Source organism: Falco naumanni, chromosome 3 (assembly GCF_017639655.2).
Source record: "Falco naumanni isolate bFalNau1 chromosome 3, bFalNau1.pat, whole genome shotgun sequence".
NCBI lineage: Eukaryota > Metazoa > Chordata > Aves > Falconiformes > Falconidae > Falco > Falco naumanni.
Genome location: NC_054056.1, coordinates 26,043,337 through 26,063,136, shown reverse-complemented (window position 1 = coordinate 26,063,136; position 19,800 = coordinate 26,043,337). Strand labels below are relative to the sequence as shown.

Below are 19,800 nucleotides of genomic sequence, written 5' to 3'. Positions count from 1 at the left end.
TCTGAGCTAAACCCCAAGGGAGCAAAGCTGGGAGCCTGTTTTGCCTGTAGAACCACTGCTAAAAAGCAGGAATGTCTAGGAGGGGGACATGGATGTCCAGTATACCAGAGAAATGTATCTTAAGGAGGCAGTGTAAACATGCTGCATATACATGCTATAGAAAACTGTTTCCTATCAACCTAAATAGTATGTGTGTGTATATGAGCATGATATGCAGAAATGCCCAGTTGACGAGGAGAACAGAGCACAGCCAACAGCTGTACAAAAACTGCAGGGGAGCTTTACATCAACACCAGGGGTGGCCGTGTGAAAAGTGGTGGAGGTTGTTCCTCAGTCTGAGGGGAATGTCCTAAGAACTTTCTGAAAAAAGTTCGAGAATGAAAGTAGCCTCTAATCAGTTCCCAGCAATCCGATGCCTTAAAGAGGAGTGGAGACAGCCTGATAGTAAAATTTGTTTATTTACAGTGTTATGTATTACAGGAAAATCAGTTTAAAAAGTCAATGTTTCTCTCTCTTCAAAGTTGCAGCATTTTGAAGATGTTAAGACAGATCTGAAGAATTTAAAACATACCTGGTTCCAGCCTTCCTGGCCAGTCTGGATCTGCAAGGTGAGACCAGCTTGGTTTTTTCCTTTTTTTTTTTTTTTTTTTCTTTTCTTTTTCTTTTTTTTTCCCCAGCCCTTTGAGTTTCAAGTAAGGCATTTCTTTATTTCTCTTTCTTTCAAATGAGGTTTTAAGAAAACAAAAGACAAGATCTGTGGGTTTGGTTGTCATAGTAAACTTCTAAGACTTCGCATGCTGACGCTGTCCACCTTGATAGTCAAATGTGTGCCTTGCCATCAAAAGGTTATGGACTCCACTTGGCCTAAAATCCACGCTGGGCCACTTTTGTTGCCAACGTTACAACGTTACAATGACCATTTTGTTGCCTGCCTTAGATGAATGGTTCGGCTAGTTGCCTTGTGTGCTATATTGTCAGTTCTTCTGATTCCCTTGGCCTTTCCCTTGGTTTCCAGCATCAAGCTGACATCTGCAGAGCTCTGAAGCTCTCCCTTTGCTTAGGGCCATGTACAACACCTTCAGCCAAACCTGCTGATCTCTTAGAACTTGTGAGTTTTACAGAATCAACCAGAAAACCCAACAAAGCAAAGGTTCTGGAAGGGCTGGTGAGAACTAGTATATGCACGCAGGGGCCAGGCTTTGTGGCTCTGGGTGTTTTGTTTTTTACTAGTTGTTGCCTTCCCTCCTTCTCAAACATTAAATAAAGCAAAACGCTGACTTCCACTGTGGCCAGCTTCGTGAAGGGGCAGCAAATGTGAGCACACACCAGTTAGGTGTATGTCTGTGGTGGTGGTGTGAAAGTATTTGACTATTGCCGGTATTTTGGTTACCCGGTGCGTGATGATGCTGTTTAGCAGCCGGGATGCTCAGATGTGCTGCTGTCTCTCCGCATGAGCTCTCCATGGCTGCTCAGCCCCTCTGCCCTAGCTCCACATCTGCTGTGTCCCCCTCCTGCCCTGGGACCCTGTGGGGTGATGGGAGGGAGAGGACATGGTCCTGCTACAGAACTACTTCAGTCCAAGGGGCTTGTGGGGCTCGGGTGGCTCCGATTGCGGGGCTGGGGTGACTCTGAAAGGTATTTTTGTTGGGAGAATTTACACACATGAGATTGGAAAAGACCAGAGTTACTGCATGGTGAAACAGGGAGAGGAAAAGGGCTGTGCCCACTTTTAGCAGAGTTTTGAAAGGGGTGAGATGAGAAAAGGGGGAGGGCAGATCCCCAAAGCTAACCCTGGGTATTCTTCATTTTTAACCATTTAAGTAGGGGATAAAAGCAGTGAACTGGAGCAGAGCAGATGGTGACTGGCTATTGCGAGTGACACACCGGTCACAGTTGCAGCCAGCAAACATCTCCGTGCTTTCCCTGCAGAGGGCTGTGCCTCAGTCCCATCTGTTTCTCAAGAGACCAGTCTGAATAAGACCTACCTAGCAGAGAAATTCCTGTATGATGTGCTTTGCTCATTGCTGAATTCACTTTTTAGATTTTCTTCATCTTCCAGTCTGTTAACATGTGGCACATCAGTTTGCATCCAATTAGCAGTGTTTGTATAGGATTAACTTTGTGCACATTTACACTTAAAGGATTTATCTTCATTAACTTGTTGAGCTCCTATTTCTTTCAAAATCCGTTTACTCAGAATTATTAATTCAGCACATCCCAAGTGACTTGATTTGTTCTGACTGGAGCTCAACATCCCGTATCAGTGAGTGATATTGTGTACTCCAAGTACAATCCTGGGCACTCCCAGGTGCTACCAGCCCCCAGCCCCCTGAACTAGCAAGCTCCTGGTGTTTGAGTCAGGTTGCACGTACGTGAAGCAAGTAAGCAAGGTGCACGTCTGTCTGCAAACTATGGGATGGAGCACCTGGGCTCTGCCCTAGGTTATGCCCTTCCCCAGGGTTCCCATAGGACCAAAGGGATGGCTGCACCTTCCTGGTGTCCGTGGGAAGGGAGTGTGCTTTGGAGAACAGTGGGGAAGAAGCAAAGACGGGTATGGTGATGGGAAAGGTGTGAATCTCACCTTTCTTTCTTCCCCCCCCCCCCCTTTCTTTCTTCCCCCTCCCATTCGTTGGGTGCACTCAAAGCCTTGCCTCAAGACCTCTCACATGCACAGAAAGTTCTCACCACATTAGTCTGAACAGAGTCCCAACCTTTTGAAGGCATTGATGGATTCATTCATTCATCAAGTGTTTTATAAGGCGTTTTTGTGTCAGCATTAGAGATCAGAAAGGTTTTCTTTTTCATATGAGAAAGATCTTGGCCGCCTTTCTTCCAATGGTGATCTCTGACAGGACAAGTAATTCTACTCGTTTTGTTAAAACCTAAATAGCAGTACATTAATAAGTGTCTGGTACAAAGAACTGATAAATGTAATCAAATAGGTTTTAAGCTAAAGCTTGTAATTCAGTCTTTTTTTCTTCTTTTTTCTTTTTTTTTTTTTTTTGAAAAAAATCATAGGAAATACTATACTTATTGTGCTTTCTTATTGTTCAGGAATCCATTGGCAGCAGCAAAGCAGTCCTTATGGAAACCATTCTTGATCTGTTTTGTGTCAGGGGTTTCCTCTATAGCTGTTCTTGAAGGTGCTTTCCGATATGTCTATAAAAGCCAAATCAAAAGTAAGTACTTGGATTTATTTAGTGTCCCCCGAACACTACTTATGGTTAACTGTAAAACGGAGCTGTCTGGTGTTGTTGATGCAGATGTGTATGTTTGCTTCAGACTGCATTAAGAGAACTGTATTATTTTCACTGCTCTGGGTGATATTACCTTACTAGTATTACTGTAATGCTTCTTGATGTCAAAAGACATTTTAAGACATTTTAACTAAAAGCTCTACGTGTGCAGGCAGGCTGGAGCAGTGCCTGCTAAAAAAAAGGTGAAATAAACAATGCAAAGACTCAGCTGCTTCTTTCTTTTTTTCCAAGGAGGGAGAGAAGAACTCAAAAAGTTACCCAAAAGAGGAAATTCAGACCTCTTAATCCTGAACACACCTCCTGGCTTGCTCTCCAAGTGCAGAAAAGCTGAGCTATGATGGGGAGGTCATCTCTACCGAACAACCGTCTTTTGCAGACGTTGCTGTATTGATCATTCTTAACTGACATATATATTGTAATACAAACGTATTTTAAGTATTGATGCTCATTCTACACGTGAATTCACTAGTGCCACTATCCAAAAAGTTCTTTTTCTCCCCCACCCTTGTCAGAGAGTTCTTGGAAGACTCTTACCTTAATGTAGAAGTTTATGAAGAGAATGACCAGTGTGGCCATGTAGGAGGACTGGAACATGAGGCAGCCAAATGGGAATCCACATGGCTTCACAGCTGCACTGAGCGTGTGTACAATAGTGAGCAGAAACTGGATCTGTGGAGGAAAGATCATGCATGAGTATTTGCATCAATACTAGCTAAATCAGATATAACGATGTCACCTGGTCCTGCTCTTGGGAAGTTTGAGTACTCAAAAACTATCCCTTTCTGAACCTGTGCATGTATTGTGAGGGTGAAGTTAAAACGGTGTTCTTATTAAACGAGAAAAAAACCCCCCACACCTAAGGGGTCAGAGGTTTCAAAAAGTCTGAGTTTATAGGCCTAGTTGGCAAAATGTAAGCTCTTTTATTTTAATAGGGGTTGTTCTATCTTCCAGACCATGTCATGCCAGGTACAGTGTTGTCTCTTGCTGGACAGAAGCTTGAGAAAACTCTGAAGACTCCAGGCAACAGCTTTAGAAGTCTAAATAGAGAATGGAAATCCCAGGTCTGAGAAGTTCAGGCAGGCTGGCATTTGCATTGATGGAGTTAAGATGGGGACAAACGAAGCAAAAATGAGATGCAGAAGGAGTGGCAGCATGCTGCAGGGCAGCGTGTTGCAGCTGCAGGGATGGTCTCAGCTCAGGGGAGAAGCATTTGCTGAACACATTTCTACAAGGTGTTTTAAGTTCACTGCAAACATCTGAACTCCCAAATAATATGAAAAGGCCCCAAGATAGAAAAGCGGAAGGAACACTATTTCATATCAAGCCCTATATCTTGTTGATAGAAGTTTTTGATGTGGCTCAGCTCTTTGGGTACAGTACCTGCTGGAATGAAGAAGTCAGAGAACTTCTGTCTTGTCTAAGAGTTTGTTTACATAATTTTGCATTTTGTAGTTGTAACGTGGTGTGGTGAGTTAACCTTGGTTGGCTGCCAGGTGCCCACCCAGCTGCTCTCTCACATCCTCAGTAGAGCAGGGGGAGAAAATAAGATTAAGAAACTCATGGGTTGAGGTAAGGGCAGAGTAATTGCTAAAACTTGCCAACTACAGTCACAGGCAAACCAGACTCAACTTCAGGAAGATTATTTATTTAATTAATTAATGGGCTTCACCACGGGCTGCCAGGGAGTCTCTGTACCTCCTCCCCTCCTGCTGCTCAGACCTGGGTGGCTGCAGGGCTGTTTCATGTTTTCTTGCTCCTCTCTCTCCGCTGCTGTGCAGTATTTTTTACCCTTTATTAAAAATGATACCACAGAGGTGCCCCCAGCTTTGCTGATGGGCTCAGCTTTGGCCAGCGCTGGGTCCATCCTGGAGCCAGCTGGAGCTGATTCTATAGGACAGTTTTAATAACTCTTGAATCAGTCCATTTGCCAGGATTAAGTGGTGTCAATTTTGTATGCAAGAGATCAAAAATTGTGGAATTTTATGGACTGTAGACTTTCTACTGTATTGTAGAAAATATTTCAGACCATAATTTCCTTTATTAAGTTATACTGGGCTGCACTAGGGACTTATTCTATATGGTGGCTTTGTTATATTTGAATTCAAACTGGCTTAATTCTGCAAATGACAGTGTTTATCATTCATTTTGCCCCCTCTGGCATTTTGAAGGATTTCTGGTAGTTAGAAATGAGAGTCAAATAGATACGTACCAATTGTGCCTGAGTGAGGTATTTCTTCCACCAGAGATATTTGCGCATGGAAGGGATGACCGACAATCCGTAGTAAGAATACATAAGCACATGGATAAAGCTATTCAAAGTGGGTCCAAAGAAACCTGTAAAAGTCCATCAAGGAAACATTTTTAGATAACAACTGCTAAAAAGTGAGAGAAAATATTATTCTAGCAATGTCTGTTGCATATGATAAGTCTTCCCTTTGCACTTGCCCTTTACTAAAGACATTCCTGATGTGAAGAGGTGCTGTCCTATGGACAACTGACAAACTACAATGATACTTCCTACCAGTTTTTTCTCATGCTGAATATTGTATTTTCATGCCATATTTTTCATTTTCTCTTCAGTTTCCTTTTCTATTCCGTAGTTTACAGGTTATTGCTTTTGTTTCCCTCTAAACCTTCTTTGCGTGAGTCTCTCCGTTATTGCTGTAAGCTTTGAACACTGCTGTGGGTGACTGTGCTGCTGGTACTGCACCTTAGTAGTATTAATAGCTGCACCTGCTCTCCGGCTCCCTGATGTAGTAGTAATGGCTTTACTCTGAAGCAAACTAGCCTCGTGTGGCTGTGTTTGAGCATCGCTCTCATTTTCTTCAGTGGCTCTTCTGCTAGGTGCGAATTTCCAGAATTTCACCCAAGATAATACCTCATCACTTGAATTACTACATATTCTAGAGCAAATTAATTACCCTCTGTACCTTACAGACTATTGAGAAGTAGCAGCACTACTCTCTCCTATATGCTCATGTATGAGCACAAGGCAGTGCTTGAACACTACAGGATGGTCTCACCAGTTGTTTTGGGTTTTCCACTGATTAATAGTGATTGATTAATTACTTAGCTACTGATTTTTATGCTCTGTTAATTACAATTGTGCAAAGCTAGTGTGAAGCATGGGGAATACGTTCAGACACAAAGAAAGCACAAACACCCATCAATTTGTTTACACTTCTGTTGAAACAGTTTCTACTTGCTGTGAAATCCTTGATCTCTGCTTCTACCTGTAACACTGATTTACTTTGATTTTTGTGCTGTCCGTAATGAGTGCCAGCAAATGTGAATTCTGCTTTCTGTTCAGAGAAGCACCTGCAGCGTGTTGCTTTACAAAATATTACAGTGGACTGAGTGTCTTTAAAAGCTCAAAGAAAGAAAACTAATTTTCTTCCCAGCTCTGGTGATAATGCCACAGGAAGCCTCTGGCTGTATGAAGCCCTGGAAAAACATGCATGTTGAGACGCCTGAAGTAGTTCTTTATTTTTTGGACCTAGTATACAAATGCCAAGTGACTGGCTTGTGGCACCATACATCTTCCCTAACTCAACAGGGGAGATGATAACAATTACAATATCCTCCCAAGAGCCAAGAAGTTTAGAGATTACTGTTGTATAAAATATATTGTACCCAAAATATAATAAGGCAAAGGATGCTGCTACTTCTGTTGTTGCAATATGAAATGTAAGACCATATTGAACAGTTCTGGCTGTCCAGTAGTTCTACTACTTGAATGAGATGTATTCTCATTTAAAACAAAACAAACTCAAACTGGTATTTTAATTAGTGATTTTGTAGGTGTTTTGCTAAATCAGAATGTTGGCTTGCTGCATACAGGAGTCAAACGTAAATTTGACTGTAAAAATGCTGTTGAGTTAATTTGCCTGTAAAAATGCTATTGAGTTAATTTGTTGTGATTGACACTGCCTTTACTAAGGTCATGATTTCCTCCCAGATCTGCTTTTAGAGTAGGTTTTGTATGCGATAGCTCTTGTGTACGATGCAGTAGTGTTATCCTGCCTAAAGGTGGTTTGAAGAGAAGTAAATCCAAGAGGCTGTGGCAGCTAAGTGAAAAATCTGAGACCTAACAGTCAGATATTTTTGGCCTGAACTTTTAACCACGCTTTTAATTTTATTGCGGTCTGCAGGTGTTCAGCAGTTCTGAGAGGCAATGAACCTTAAAGGTGCTATCACATAGCACAGCGACACACGTGCTTTGCACAGCGACGTGATTCCCCTCCAGCAACAGGTGACTTATACCCCAGGAGATGAAGCAAACAGAGACTTACTTTGCCCACAGGGTATCCAGTTCAGAACACACCACCAAATGTTAAACATCGTGGCATGGTGATACACGTGGAGGAAGGTGATCTGGCTCCTTTTCTTTCTCAGTACAAAGAAGATAGTGTCCATGAATTCAATTACTTTGGAAAAATAATACCACCACAGCACCTTGGCTACCTGTGCAAGCAAGAACAAAGGAGCAGAAGATCAATATTTGTCTATAAAAAGACTTAAATATTGCTGTACTTCATCTGTCCATAGGCATGAAACTTTCCCAAAGGCATTAATATCCTACTGAAGGAGAAGCACAAGTTCTGGCTTCGATTTTATTTCCCTTTTGAATGAGACAGTTTAGAAATAGTTATTATGTGATTGTATAAATATATAATTTAAGAAATAGGAAACCTTTCCTCAATGTTTATAATCGTTCTATTTTTTTCTTCAGAGATACAGTTGGGGGGGGACGCCGACGACTTTTTGTTGTTTCTGTTTTAAGGGTGCTACCACTTACACTTTCTTGGCACTGAAGTGATTTTGCTGGCAGCTTCTTTTCAAATAATCCAATTTGACACTCAAAGCAATGGAATGTACCCTCCTCTGGGCTTGAGAGGCTTTATCAGAGCTCGGGGTATGTCCTAGGACAGTTACAGACAGGTAAAACAGGGGGAAAACACCTTGTGGATGGGAAAAGGTATTTAACTGACCTTTTCCTTGCCATACCACAGACAAATTTTGAGGGTTGGGTTATATTTTTTATATATATATAATAAATTATGTAAGTTAACTAGTTTTTCTGCGCTTGAGCTTTAACGTTGTCTGGAAAGTAAGCTTGACATGGGGAATAACAGACTTAAGAGATGAAATTTCTGTGATGTAGAAATAAGGGTTGAAACTAGAGGTGAGTCAAACCAGCAAAATGTCACTGCAGTTTTCCAGAGTTTAGGGTGGGGTTTAAATCAATTTCCAGCTATAGCTAAATAAGCGTTACATTTTAGATGGTTGATTTTTGTTCCAAGTTTTTTAACGATCCATATTGTCTGTTCCAATAGTCAGGCAACACCATTTTGACAACAGATCTTGATATATGGCTTTTCAAATTACTCCCTGTCGTGCTTTCCACTGCAAGGATGCACCTGTATTGAATCAAAAGGATAACATTTCTTGTTTTCTACCAGCTATTAGGCAACCCGATTAAAAGCCTCGTGTTAAAGATGTCGCCGATAACATCCTTATAACTGCTGTGGCCGCAGAAGTGTTGCACCAAGGACGTGGAGGGAAGGATGGCCATGGATGCTGGGGGCTGAGCTGCTGCTGTGGCTCACCCGCATGTCCGCCTCCCCTGCGCTGTGGAGGTTCTGGCACTGCAAGTTGTAGCCTCCTTCCCATGTGGCAAGGATGAGCTGGAACAGAAAACAGAGCAGTTATCCTCATGAACAGGCGTAGCATTTTTTTACCACTGCAGTTCTGTGTTTGTTGAAAAAAGCAGCACGGAAGTACAGTAGGTTCCCACTCCTTCCATGAACTGATGCTCTTAAACCAGACAACTTGCTAGTGTCTTCTGTTTTGAAGAAGGGCATCACATTGTGTTGGAGGTATACGCTGAAACAGTACATCTTTTACATTTCTCTGGCTTTAGACCCTTCAAGGCATCTATTAAAATCTCTTGTTACTTATGCAGTGATCTTCACTCTAAATCTCATGCTTGAATATTCTGTCCTGAAGTGGTATGAACGGAAACTTAACACAGCTACCTGTGCAAAACTAGCCTTGAGAAATTCCCTGGTGCTAAGCAAAGCAAACAGAAGGTAAATCCGAAATAGCACAAAGAGAGAAATACTTCTTAATGCTATACACTTTTCTCTCTTTATCCTACACGGATAAATGTGGGAGGAAGTAGAGAAGAGCTGGCATAGTGCTGAATGGGGACATGGATAGACACTCAAGCAATTTTTTAGACTTAGCAGATGTCACACTGGGAAGCATCTGAATTGCTGCCCAAGAGGCTGGGGTGAAGGCACACCGCAGTGCTACTGGGGCCATTGCACTTCAACATCAGTAGATGAATAGAAGAACGTACCGTTAATCATCCTTGATTTATCACTAAATCAGTCTTAAACAATACCTAGATAGCTTTCAGGCAGGTGTTCTGGCTAGGACATTCAATTGTAAAATCATCTGTGAATAATATTTGTTGAAGAATATCTCTCTGTAGAGGTTGCTTATCTTCAGATGAGCCTCCAAGAATTGCGATACAATCCCAGATTTTAGATGGCTAGCCTGTGTTTCCAGATTGCTACTCGTGTTTTGAAGATCTCACACAAGCTGTAATCTGGCAAGACCATAACCCTGACAGGGCAAACCAGCATGGGCTAGATGGCTCATCTCAGGACTGGGGAATTCCCAGAGCCTAGTCCCAGCCCTGCCACTTGGTCAGTGCCTCAGTTTCCCCAAATGTAACAACTTCGTAGTGGTGTTATGCCAAACAAGAAACACGTGCTGAATAGGAAATACCCCACAAGATTTTTTCCCAATTAAAATATTTTATTGTCCTTCTTTATGATGCAGTTGAGAGATTTTTCATGGGGACAGAAACGTGAAGAGCATGCTTTGGGCTACTCCTTGGTGAGGCTCATCATCTCTCCGTGGGTCTAGTCAGGGGTCCAATAATTGCATGCATAGTAGATGGCCTAATTCTGTAATACAGTGACTGGGGTTTGCTATCCTGACCTGCAATATGTACAGCTGAACTCCATGCTGGATCTCTCATCCTGCTGGAGCATCATAATTAGAAGGATACTGGCTATTCCAGAGTGGAAGAAGTAAGCAGTCCCATGCTTTCTTCTTATTTTGAGGTCAGAAAGTTCATATCACAGTAACAAAAATAAGACCCCCTTCCTAAATGAAGTTTTGATAAATTGCTGAATTTTTTTTGTGAACAAAACCTCTTTGAAAAGTAAAGCCATGTTGTGAGAAACTCAGCCAGTTCCATTTAATACCCCTGAAGTAAATGGAGACTGCTAGAAGGATTAGTGAGCTAATGACACTTCAAAATGAATTATATCAATATATATATGGATATATATGAATGATAATTACTTTGTGTGTTGCTGTTGTCTGGGATAGTGGAAATGGGCTAAAAGAAATCCCTTCTAGGCTTATTTCCCATGAATCTCTGATTACATCTATTCTGAATAGCTCCTGTATGCTACTTTGTGCTACCAGTGGTGGTATCAGAAGCCTTGCACATGTGAAAAACCTCATCATACGAATTTTTACTCTTAATTCCCAGTAAAGTTTACTGAATTCTATTTAAATATGCAGGTGAGATCCAGAGCGCTGCCTTTTTGATGAACAGGCTGAATGTTCTACTAAATGCAGAGCTCAGAAAGGTCGGTAGGAAAGACACGGAGAACTTGGAGGGTGAAAACTGAGACATGAGGACAACACGTCCAGCTAGAATAACTGCAGGCAAGGACAGCAAAGTCAGCTCCTCAGCTCTCCAAACAAATTATTTGATTAAGATAAAAAAACACCTGGGAATTTAACTCTATTCAGACAAAGTTCTTAGTTAAAAAAGCTGTTTGCTTTTGTCCTTGCATTTCACTGCGTTACACTGCACTCTCAGTAACCTTTGCTGTCTTTCCCCCCCCGCCTCGTATCTTCCTTCTTCTGAATGATAGAAAATCACACCTGATCTCTTCTGTTTCCCCACTTTGTTCTTTTCCTCTTGCTCCCCTAAGGTTAAGACAGTCTTTCTGTCCCAGTTACTTCAAAGGAAGCCTTTACCTCAAGTACCAGCCCTCATGGATTTAGAATAATTTCTTACTTCTAACAATTAATGAAGGAGTGTAACCGATCATTTATTACAATCTTAAAAAAATAATAAAAATCATTATGTTGAAGTTGAATTTCTATAGTAAAATTCCAGGACAGTTCAAATCAGCCAGGATCTATATGTCTTTTTTTTTACCTTTCCTCATCACTTGCATTATTAAGACTTTACTCAGACCTTCTGCTACTCAAATTCTATCTTTTTAACACCTGCACAGTCAGGAAGTAAATTTTTGTAATATCAGCCATCATAATAAAGGAACAAAACAGAGTTTAAGTGCACTTTCTATTTTTGTTTTTGTTTGGTTTTCTTTTTTTTTTTTCCCATTTTGCCCACTGTTATCCCAATTCCAGGCATTATACTGGACATTCTAGTAATTTGTGATGTGTAATTCTAGTTGCAATGTATAGAACTAAAACTGGTGGTTGTTTTTTTCTTCAAAAACCGGTTGCTGATTGTGCCAGCATTGTGCTTCTGACCTTTCCCTGCTATCAGAGGATACAGAGAAAGCAATTCTGGTAATCCTGGGAATCCTCACATGGTTTTGGCAACTATGGATCTGCAAATCATGACTATAATTCAGAAATTGGAATCACTGTGTGGTGAATTTTCAGCTCCTAGAAACAAGTAAAGTGCAGGTAATTTACTTTTTTTTTTTTGTCGTGTAAGCTAAAAGACATTTTTTTTGGCTTCACTAGAAAGGTTAATGCACTGGGATTGCAGTACCTGTGGAGTTCTGCTCTTTCCCCTTTGCTCTGAATCAAGGGGTCCTCACATGCAAGTCCTGCTTCCCCACATGGATGTGGTTGCTTGCTTACAAATCCATAGGATTTGTAACAGGTCTGTGAAGCTACCTGGGGATACAGGCAGTTTGAGACATCACGCCACCCCTATGCTAATGACACATACCTCTAGATCTCCTTTTTAATCTGACCCAGATGGTGCCAGTGTCCTGGTTTTCTCAGTGCCTGATCAAGAAAAGTACTTGGGTAAGACCTTAATGACTAGCTGAGATTTTAATTTCAATAGGGCAGAGGTGATACTTACTGCCGGGGAAAGCAGCCTAAGACTATGGTAAACATTATGTCTTTTCCTATTAATGGAAGAGAGTATCCTCACCTGAGTAATTTTACAACTTGGAGATCAACATTGGTCTCCTTTGTTTCCAGTTTTAATTTATCATTGGAGTTGTGACAGTTTTATCCTCAGGTGGACTTCAAAACTTTGTCTTGGCCTCTGGCATCTCTGACTGCATCCCTGGAGTGTGGTCTGTGGGTTGACTCACACATGAACTAATTTTAAAAGATGTAAAGACCTGATTGCTTTTCACAGTAAGCTGGTTTTCTGCTCGCAGTTCGTACTTTTAGGATCTTGGGCAGATATTTGTGTAGAGGAAAGGCATATTTTTCTGCAGTGAAATTGCTAAAAGTTTTGGCGTTTATTAAAATGAAACAGTGGTGGTTGTTTTTCTGCAGACAGATTTGCGGCAAGGTTACTAGAAATTGTTGGATCAATAAGCCTTGACCTGGGTCTGTGAACACTTCAAGGTACAGAAGGGCACACAACCAGTTACAAACCTCTGATGCAGGTTTCTCTTGTAGCAGCAAGGGTGGAGGGAGCTGCCTTCTGCTCCCCAGCTGTGCACCGGCAGCATGCCTAGTCCGAGCACAGGTCTTGTGTCTATGCGTCAGGTACTTCGAAAAGCTACGCTCCAAAACCAAGTGCCCCACTTCTCCGTTAGGTTCAATGGGGGGAGGTAAGTGCCTTTGACCACTTCAAGAAAATGCATTTGCCTAACTCAGAAATCTAAACTAAGGTCTAAAAAGCTGCCCTTCTGGGAGGCCTTCAGAGGCACCTAACTCCTTCTTGACACAAAAGTTTTGAGATATCTCGGTATGATGAGGGCAGCTGGGCAGAGCTGTTTTCCTTTACACCTTGTCCTTCAGGGATAGTAGGGGTATCTGATCCTATACTAATGACACATCTTAGAGTTTTCTGGGAGCTGTTCCTTCAAGTACTTTGGGGATTGGTTGTCCTTAAAGCTCATGGAGCTAAAAGCAGCTCCCTGGTAGTCCATGCCTGTGGGGCAGTGTGTGGAGCTCTGGCTTGAAAGAGGAATCTGCCCTTGGAGATTTAAAAACGGCCCTTTTGTTATGACTCCTTGCTGTAACCTTTGCCTTCTTGCCTTGAGGTTGTACAAATCAATCGAAGTCAAGGGGCAGCTAAACTAGGTCAGGAGATGAAGGTGAGGAGATGAAGAACTGCGGCACAAGTACCTCCATCAGCTGTTTTACCATGTTTCTCGCTAAAGCCATCATGTGGGACAGTCTGCAGTTGGAGATACACCCTTTCTTTTGAACGAGATATTTTTCTTTTGAATGAGGTATTTTTCTTTTGAATGTCTAAGAAGCACCCACTCCATTCCGGAGCTATCATCAGAAAAGGTGTGTGGCACCTCATAAACAAAACCAAGAAGAGATAAGAACAATAATGCCAATAACTGGGGTTCCTTTGCTGATTTAGTTCTATTATGGAGCTGCTTATTTTTTTATTTACCTGTGTTACAGAGACCAGAGGGGTAGAATGGAGGACTAAGATAACTGTTATAGATGTTTCTAACTAGGAATTAATCCTGACTCATACTCGCTGGAGGGATCAGCTGTGTTTACATAAACCACTGTGCAGAATGCTCTAAATATAGGTAACTCTTGCCTTAAAGAGCTTACAGTCCATAAAAGACAGAGAGAATAAGAGCCAGAGAGAAGCTTTGGAAATGAAACCCTTTGAAATGTTGAGTCACCATAACTTTATTCAGTGCTGAAGATGATTTCTGCTCTCCTATTTGCCTGTTTCGTTTCCCTTCAGGAGGGATGTGCAAGCTCCCTCAGGCAGGTCTGCAAGCCTTAACTTTCATTCTGCTCCTTCATGGGAGAAGCTGTGATAGGAACCAGGCAAGTTCCTATCAGAAAAATACAGAAAAATGATGTCTTGTGCAGTATAAAACCAGCCTGGCTGCCAGTCCAGAGCTGGGAGCGAAGGGTGCAGAACACCTGGCAGTGCAGCTCAGTCACCGTATCCTCAAGTTCCCAAAAATGCCAAATGTGGAGCTATGAGCCACTGCCAGCTGTGCCCAACTGCAGCTCGGGAGGCGTAAATCAGCAGCCTCCAGCTACGGAATCAAGATGTAAAGGGACTAATCTGAGGACTGAGGCAACTCAGTGGTCATCTGCATCACAGTTGGCCTCAGAGAGGGCAGGGCAGTGGGGTGGCTGCGGGGAGATGGCTCAACGCAATTCTTGCAAGGACATGAAGGTGGCAAGAACCGAGTTTGCTTCATTCATGTAAGTGAGACCTACTAAAATTCTTTTTGCTTGTTTGTGTACTTGTGGTGGGCCAAATCAGCCTGCAAGGGGAAGGGAGCAGTATTTTTGTTTTCTATTCAGTTAATCCTTTTTGCTGAGTCCTGCTACTGAAGAGTTATCTGTATACCTTCAAGCAAAATGAGGATTTAAACATCAAAGTGCTAATTTAAATTTTGGAGGACAGTCTGTATGGAGTCATCACACCTTCCAGCGACTGTGTTGGTTTCTCCTTTGCTCTGGGCCTGATCCTGCACTCTGACACCTCCAGCAGCCGCTGAAGCCAGTTGGAGCTCTGACCAGGATGAAGCACAGTTGGTCCTCAGCACAAAGGCACGTCCCTAAACTGCTGTTCAGCCTTTTGACCTGGTGTTTAGCTCAAATTAATTTAAAACTTGAAATCTTTGGGGTCCTGTTTGGCTTCTGCAAAGTTTTTTGTCCAGCTGATAGAACAGTCCATCCTTATTTTTCTGGTGGAAGCTGCTCTTGAGGCCGGGAGCCCAGGGAGCAAGGAATGCTGTGAGGCTGTGCAGGCAAGGCAGCAGTGTCAGCTCACAGCCTTACAGGTCACACCATGAAGTCAACAACATCCCTCAGCCAAGGCTTCTCCAGGGGTCACTTTCTAAGCCAAGTCAGAAAATGTTTTGTGGGTTTTATCTTTTAGTGTTTGGGTTTTGTGGCCACAAGTGATGGATGTTAACACTTTAATGCTGAGTACCTCAATTATCACAAGGCATAATGGGGAGCTCCCAAATAATATCAAAATAGTGACTTTTGGCTTCTGCTCCCCACTGGGGAGGTGAAAACACTAATGTCTTTGTTGAAGAGCACTGTTTGAATCCTCTGCTGTTGCAGAATTTTGAGCTGCATTCAAACCTCTCTTCTAGTTCTGAACGGATCCTGATTTCTCTATATTCCTTCCTGATGAGCCCCGGAGAAATAATCTGCGTGACCATGTTCAGCCTCCAAGTCCCACAGCACTTGCTTTTGGTTGAAGCGGTGGGTTTTTAACACCTGTCTCTTACTGTCTGACTATAAGGAAAGATTCTTAGGAGAGCAGAAAAATAACATTGAATTGCCAATACCATAGATAAATTGATACTTATTCTCACCTATAAATATGTTCACATTTACACATGGGTATTTGTTCAAAGAAAAAATCATTCCATAGACAGTCATAGAAATAAACCCGAATCTGTGGGCATATTTGTGGGTGCTAAGGATGAGGTGTAGTTATGTTTCAGCCGAGGGACTGCTGCAGATTCAGATTCATGCTTGGAGACACTGTCCTGGTAGCAGCCAGCTGTCCCCAGGTGTGGGCTGTAGCTCAGGAAGGACAGGTAAAACTTGCCGAGATCCAAGCTAAGAAGGTTCTGTACAACTCACTGTCCAATTGCTAAGGGACTTTTCTGGATCTTAAATTTACTTTGCCGTTGATGCTAAATTTCCTAGCAAAATTATCTGTTGGTAAGATTTTTCTACTAAAACCTGTGCATTGCTCACCTTTCCCAGCTGCGCTGCATGAAGAACACTTACCTCTATGAGCATGTACAGGGAGAGCAGTGTAATCCCAAGGTTGTATACAATGAGGTGAGCCCTGAGAGAGAAGGGAGGCCTGTCCTTCATGAACTTGTTGCCCAGCCATATGCAGAGTAGGTATGCTCCAGTAAGGAAAAACGTGGGAAGGTAAGAATCCAAAAGGAACCATCCTCTAACCCTGGCATCTGAAAAGAAACACACGCAGCAGGCAATGGAGTTGGCTATGGCAAAGTATTGCTAAAATGAGGTAGATCACATCAAAAGTCTGGTAGAAGTGTGAGAGGGGATCTGCCACGCTTTGCTCGCAAGAGCAATCCATTGCTTTTACCTCCCCAACGCTGCATACTAATTCAGGGAATGTGTGCTGAAAACTGTATGGAATCCCCTAATAATTTCAGGTCACGTAAATCTCCTCATTTTAACAGGCAAGAGAAAATTAAAAGAAGAAAACATTCCTAGATGCTTTTCAAAATTTAATTTTGTGTTTTGACTTAATAATGAAATCATATCTTGATTTGTTCAATGGACAATTTGTAGGTAGTATTAAGTACAGTGGACCTGTAAAGTTGCCAGTTCATATATTATTTTAATTCTGCATTTGCCATGTAAGTACGAGGGTCTATAACATTCACTAGAAAACATTTATACAAGGGGAGGATTTTAAAAAACATTAAATATGAAAAAAAAAGGGCAAATGTTTACTTTGTTAGTTATCAAAGATCTTTGGCTTTCTTACAGTTTCTGTGCCATTTGCCTGGTCCTGAGATGAAATATTAAGGTCAAATCCTGCTTGCCTTATTCACACGAGTAATCCCATTGGCAGTAATCAGATAGTTCAGTGTATATGAGCAAAGCCTAATCCTATATGCCAATCTGGAGGCGCCTGTGAGCCACTGGATGTCATAAGCAAAAAGAGTGGTGGTGGGTTTTTTTTTTTCCCCTAAGGTGGAGCAATATTTAGAGTTAATTTTCCACAGCAACAATCTTCAGACATTTATCTGTCGAAAGAACAAGGGGGACCACTGCTCATTTTTCCAAAAGGGTCTCTAAAGCTGCCACAATTTACCGAGTAAGTGAAGAACTAAGTCAGTGCGAAGCTATTGCACAGGTCACAGTAGTTCCTCTGCTCTTAGAAACTGTTTTAAAATACTTAGTTTATCTTTTACAAAGACCAAGATTATGTTAGAAATTGTAAAAGAAGAAAAGGTATTCACAGTGCATGACAAACCATTTTACTGTTTTCTTGCCTGTGTGGAATTTGGAAAGGACTGGGCAACGGATGATGCACAAACCAAATGTGCCCAAGCATTGAACAAACACTTGCTGATTGCAGTTTTGCTGTGCTGTATTCTTTCTGACAGTTCTTTCCTCAGAAATACAAGCCTACAGGTATGCATAAAACAAGATTTTAAGTGAGTTAGAGTAATCTTATGAACAGGGCTATGAACATCAGCTTGCTTTCTCATTACCGTCTCTCCCCACTTCCCACCTTTCTTCCATCACAGTGGCTATTAACACTCGTCTGTCAGACTGGGGCTCTACCTGGGTTGTTAGCTCTTTTGCAGGAAACTTTCGACCAGAACTAAGCCACCATGGAACATCAGTGCTCTCCTGGTTTTGACTCACCCTTCTGGACTCCCCAAAACCCCTAGAAGAGGAGAGGTGTAGGATTAAAGCAGTCACAACAGCACAACGATTACAAAGCCCAGTCTGTCCTTTAGGGCAGCCTTGCTTTGTTGTGCATTACCAAGCTAGAACGCCTGTTTGCTGTCCTCAGATCTCAATGCCTATCAGGATTGCCTCAGTGTGAGCCCAACAACCCTCTCAAAGTTCACAAGCCACGTCTGAAGCTCTGGAATGGGTGTTTTTGAGGTGATTCTGCTCCCGTATGGGCTCCCAACAGGACACAGGAGTCATAGGACAGGTAAAGGTTGCATGTGTAAGTGTTGATCTAGTGTATGTTTTAGGAGCGTAAGAAGTTAATTTGTTTCATTGGTATCCTAAATGAAGATGTAGAAAGCAGTCATATCTGCAAGACTACTACCTAAAGAAAGGTGTCCCCACCTGAGGATTGCAACACTTGGTGCATAAAGGTTACTTGCACAAAGGCCAGCTGGCATCAGCAGATAACAAAACAGCGTGTTTGCTCAAAAAGGAAAAGTAAGGGGAAGAGTTGAGAATACAAGTTAGACAGCATTAAATTCTGCCCCAGTACATCCTCAGAAAGTTTTCATTCTATTGTGAGTGGCCACAAGCATGTGGGCTGATCCATACAAAAGCAGAATTCATGGGCTTGCTCAGGTCAGCACATCAAGTATTTTTAAGGTCTATACTATTTCCATTTCAAAAGAAATTAATAAAACGTGTACCCTTGCTGATTATTTTCCACCTCAACCTTGGGACCTTGAAAGGTAAGACAGTTGTGGGCAGAAAGTGGTTTGTAAAAGGCAGCCAATTAACACGATTGTTTTATTTCCACTTAGGCTTACCCACGAGTGTAGAAGGAAGGGAGAGGAAAGGGAGTGTATTTTAAAAAAGGTTGTCGGAAAAAGGAGAGTATTTCTGCTCACTGACTGATCTGCATGTTCAAGTACTGTAAAGGTCTGCTGTTGAAAGGAGAAAGGATTATTTTTACAATACTGGATGCACACAGCATCTGAATTTGAGACCAAGGCAGTGAATAAAGCCGCAGTGGGAAAGCGCTGGACTGCAGCAGGGGAAGGAGCAGGCGCCCGCGAGCTCCGACTGCTCCATGAATAAGCTCATTCACAGTCACTGGCCATCATGTGCCAGACCCTTGGGGTGAAATCTTGGCTCCTTCGAAATGAGTGGCAGGCCTCCCAGGCTCTTTAAAGGTATCAGGCTTCCATCCAGGTTTCTGTACAACTTCAGCTAGTTAGTGTCTGAGTAGATTCAGATCTTTTCAGGTGCAGAGGGTAGACAGTTTTGCACCAATGCCTTGCTACTGTTCATACTCAGGTCAGGAGTGCTCATTACTTTATCATAACTTTACTAAAATATATCTAGTCTTGACCATCTCTGTTTGTTTTTTTTTGTTTTTGTTTTTTTTTTTTTTTTTTTTTTACCCACAGATAAAACAAGCAACCAATTAACTAGATTTAGCTCCTGCAATTCAATATTCCTTAATTTTGTGTAACACCAAACAATACTCTGCAGATGACGGCGAAGAGAAAAAAGCGCTCTTAGAGAACAACACAGTTATTTTGCTCTTTCTCATTTTGCCTTGAGCCTAGGTAATTTCCTATCTGGAATAATATGGACCAACACCAAATTGTAAGACCACTTCTTATTAAGAGATGCACCTGATGGGCACATATATGGCTTTTATTTCCTGATCCAAAGGACTTGCTCTGCTAGTTCAAAGGCGCAAAATATGCCTATATAAAAATGAAATTCAGATCTTTGATAATACGCCCTTTATTCTAGTAGTGCAGTACTCCAGCTTGTGTTAACCTGGTACTATCGATGGGAGCGGAGGTGACCGCTGGGACCAGCGCATGGCTTT

General features: G+C 42.1%; 1 protein-coding gene across 2 annotated transcripts in view; it reads right to left on the bottom strand.

The window, feature by feature from the left end:
* Window positions 1–441: 441 nt before the first annotated feature.
* Window positions 442–19,800, bottom strand: part of ELOVL2 (ELOVL fatty acid elongase 2) — a 46,370-nt gene continuing 27,011 nt past the window's right edge. For both annotated transcript variants that reach the window (XM_040587684.1, XM_040587685.1), the window contains exons 3-8: window positions 16,272–16,459; window positions 8,867–8,944; window positions 7,550–7,721; window positions 5,467–5,591; window positions 3,792–3,926; window positions 442–3,159 (exon numbers count right to left, since the gene is read on the bottom strand). In XM_040587684.1, the coding sequence (XP_040443618.1) occupies window positions 3,031–3,159; window positions 3,792–3,926; window positions 5,467–5,591; window positions 7,550–7,721; window positions 8,867–8,944; window positions 16,272–16,459 (827 nt within the window). In that variant the 3' untranslated portion in view covers window positions 442–3,030. The remainder of the gene's footprint in view (window positions 3,160–3,791; window positions 3,927–5,466; window positions 5,592–7,549; window positions 7,722–8,866; window positions 8,945–16,271; window positions 16,460–19,800) is intronic.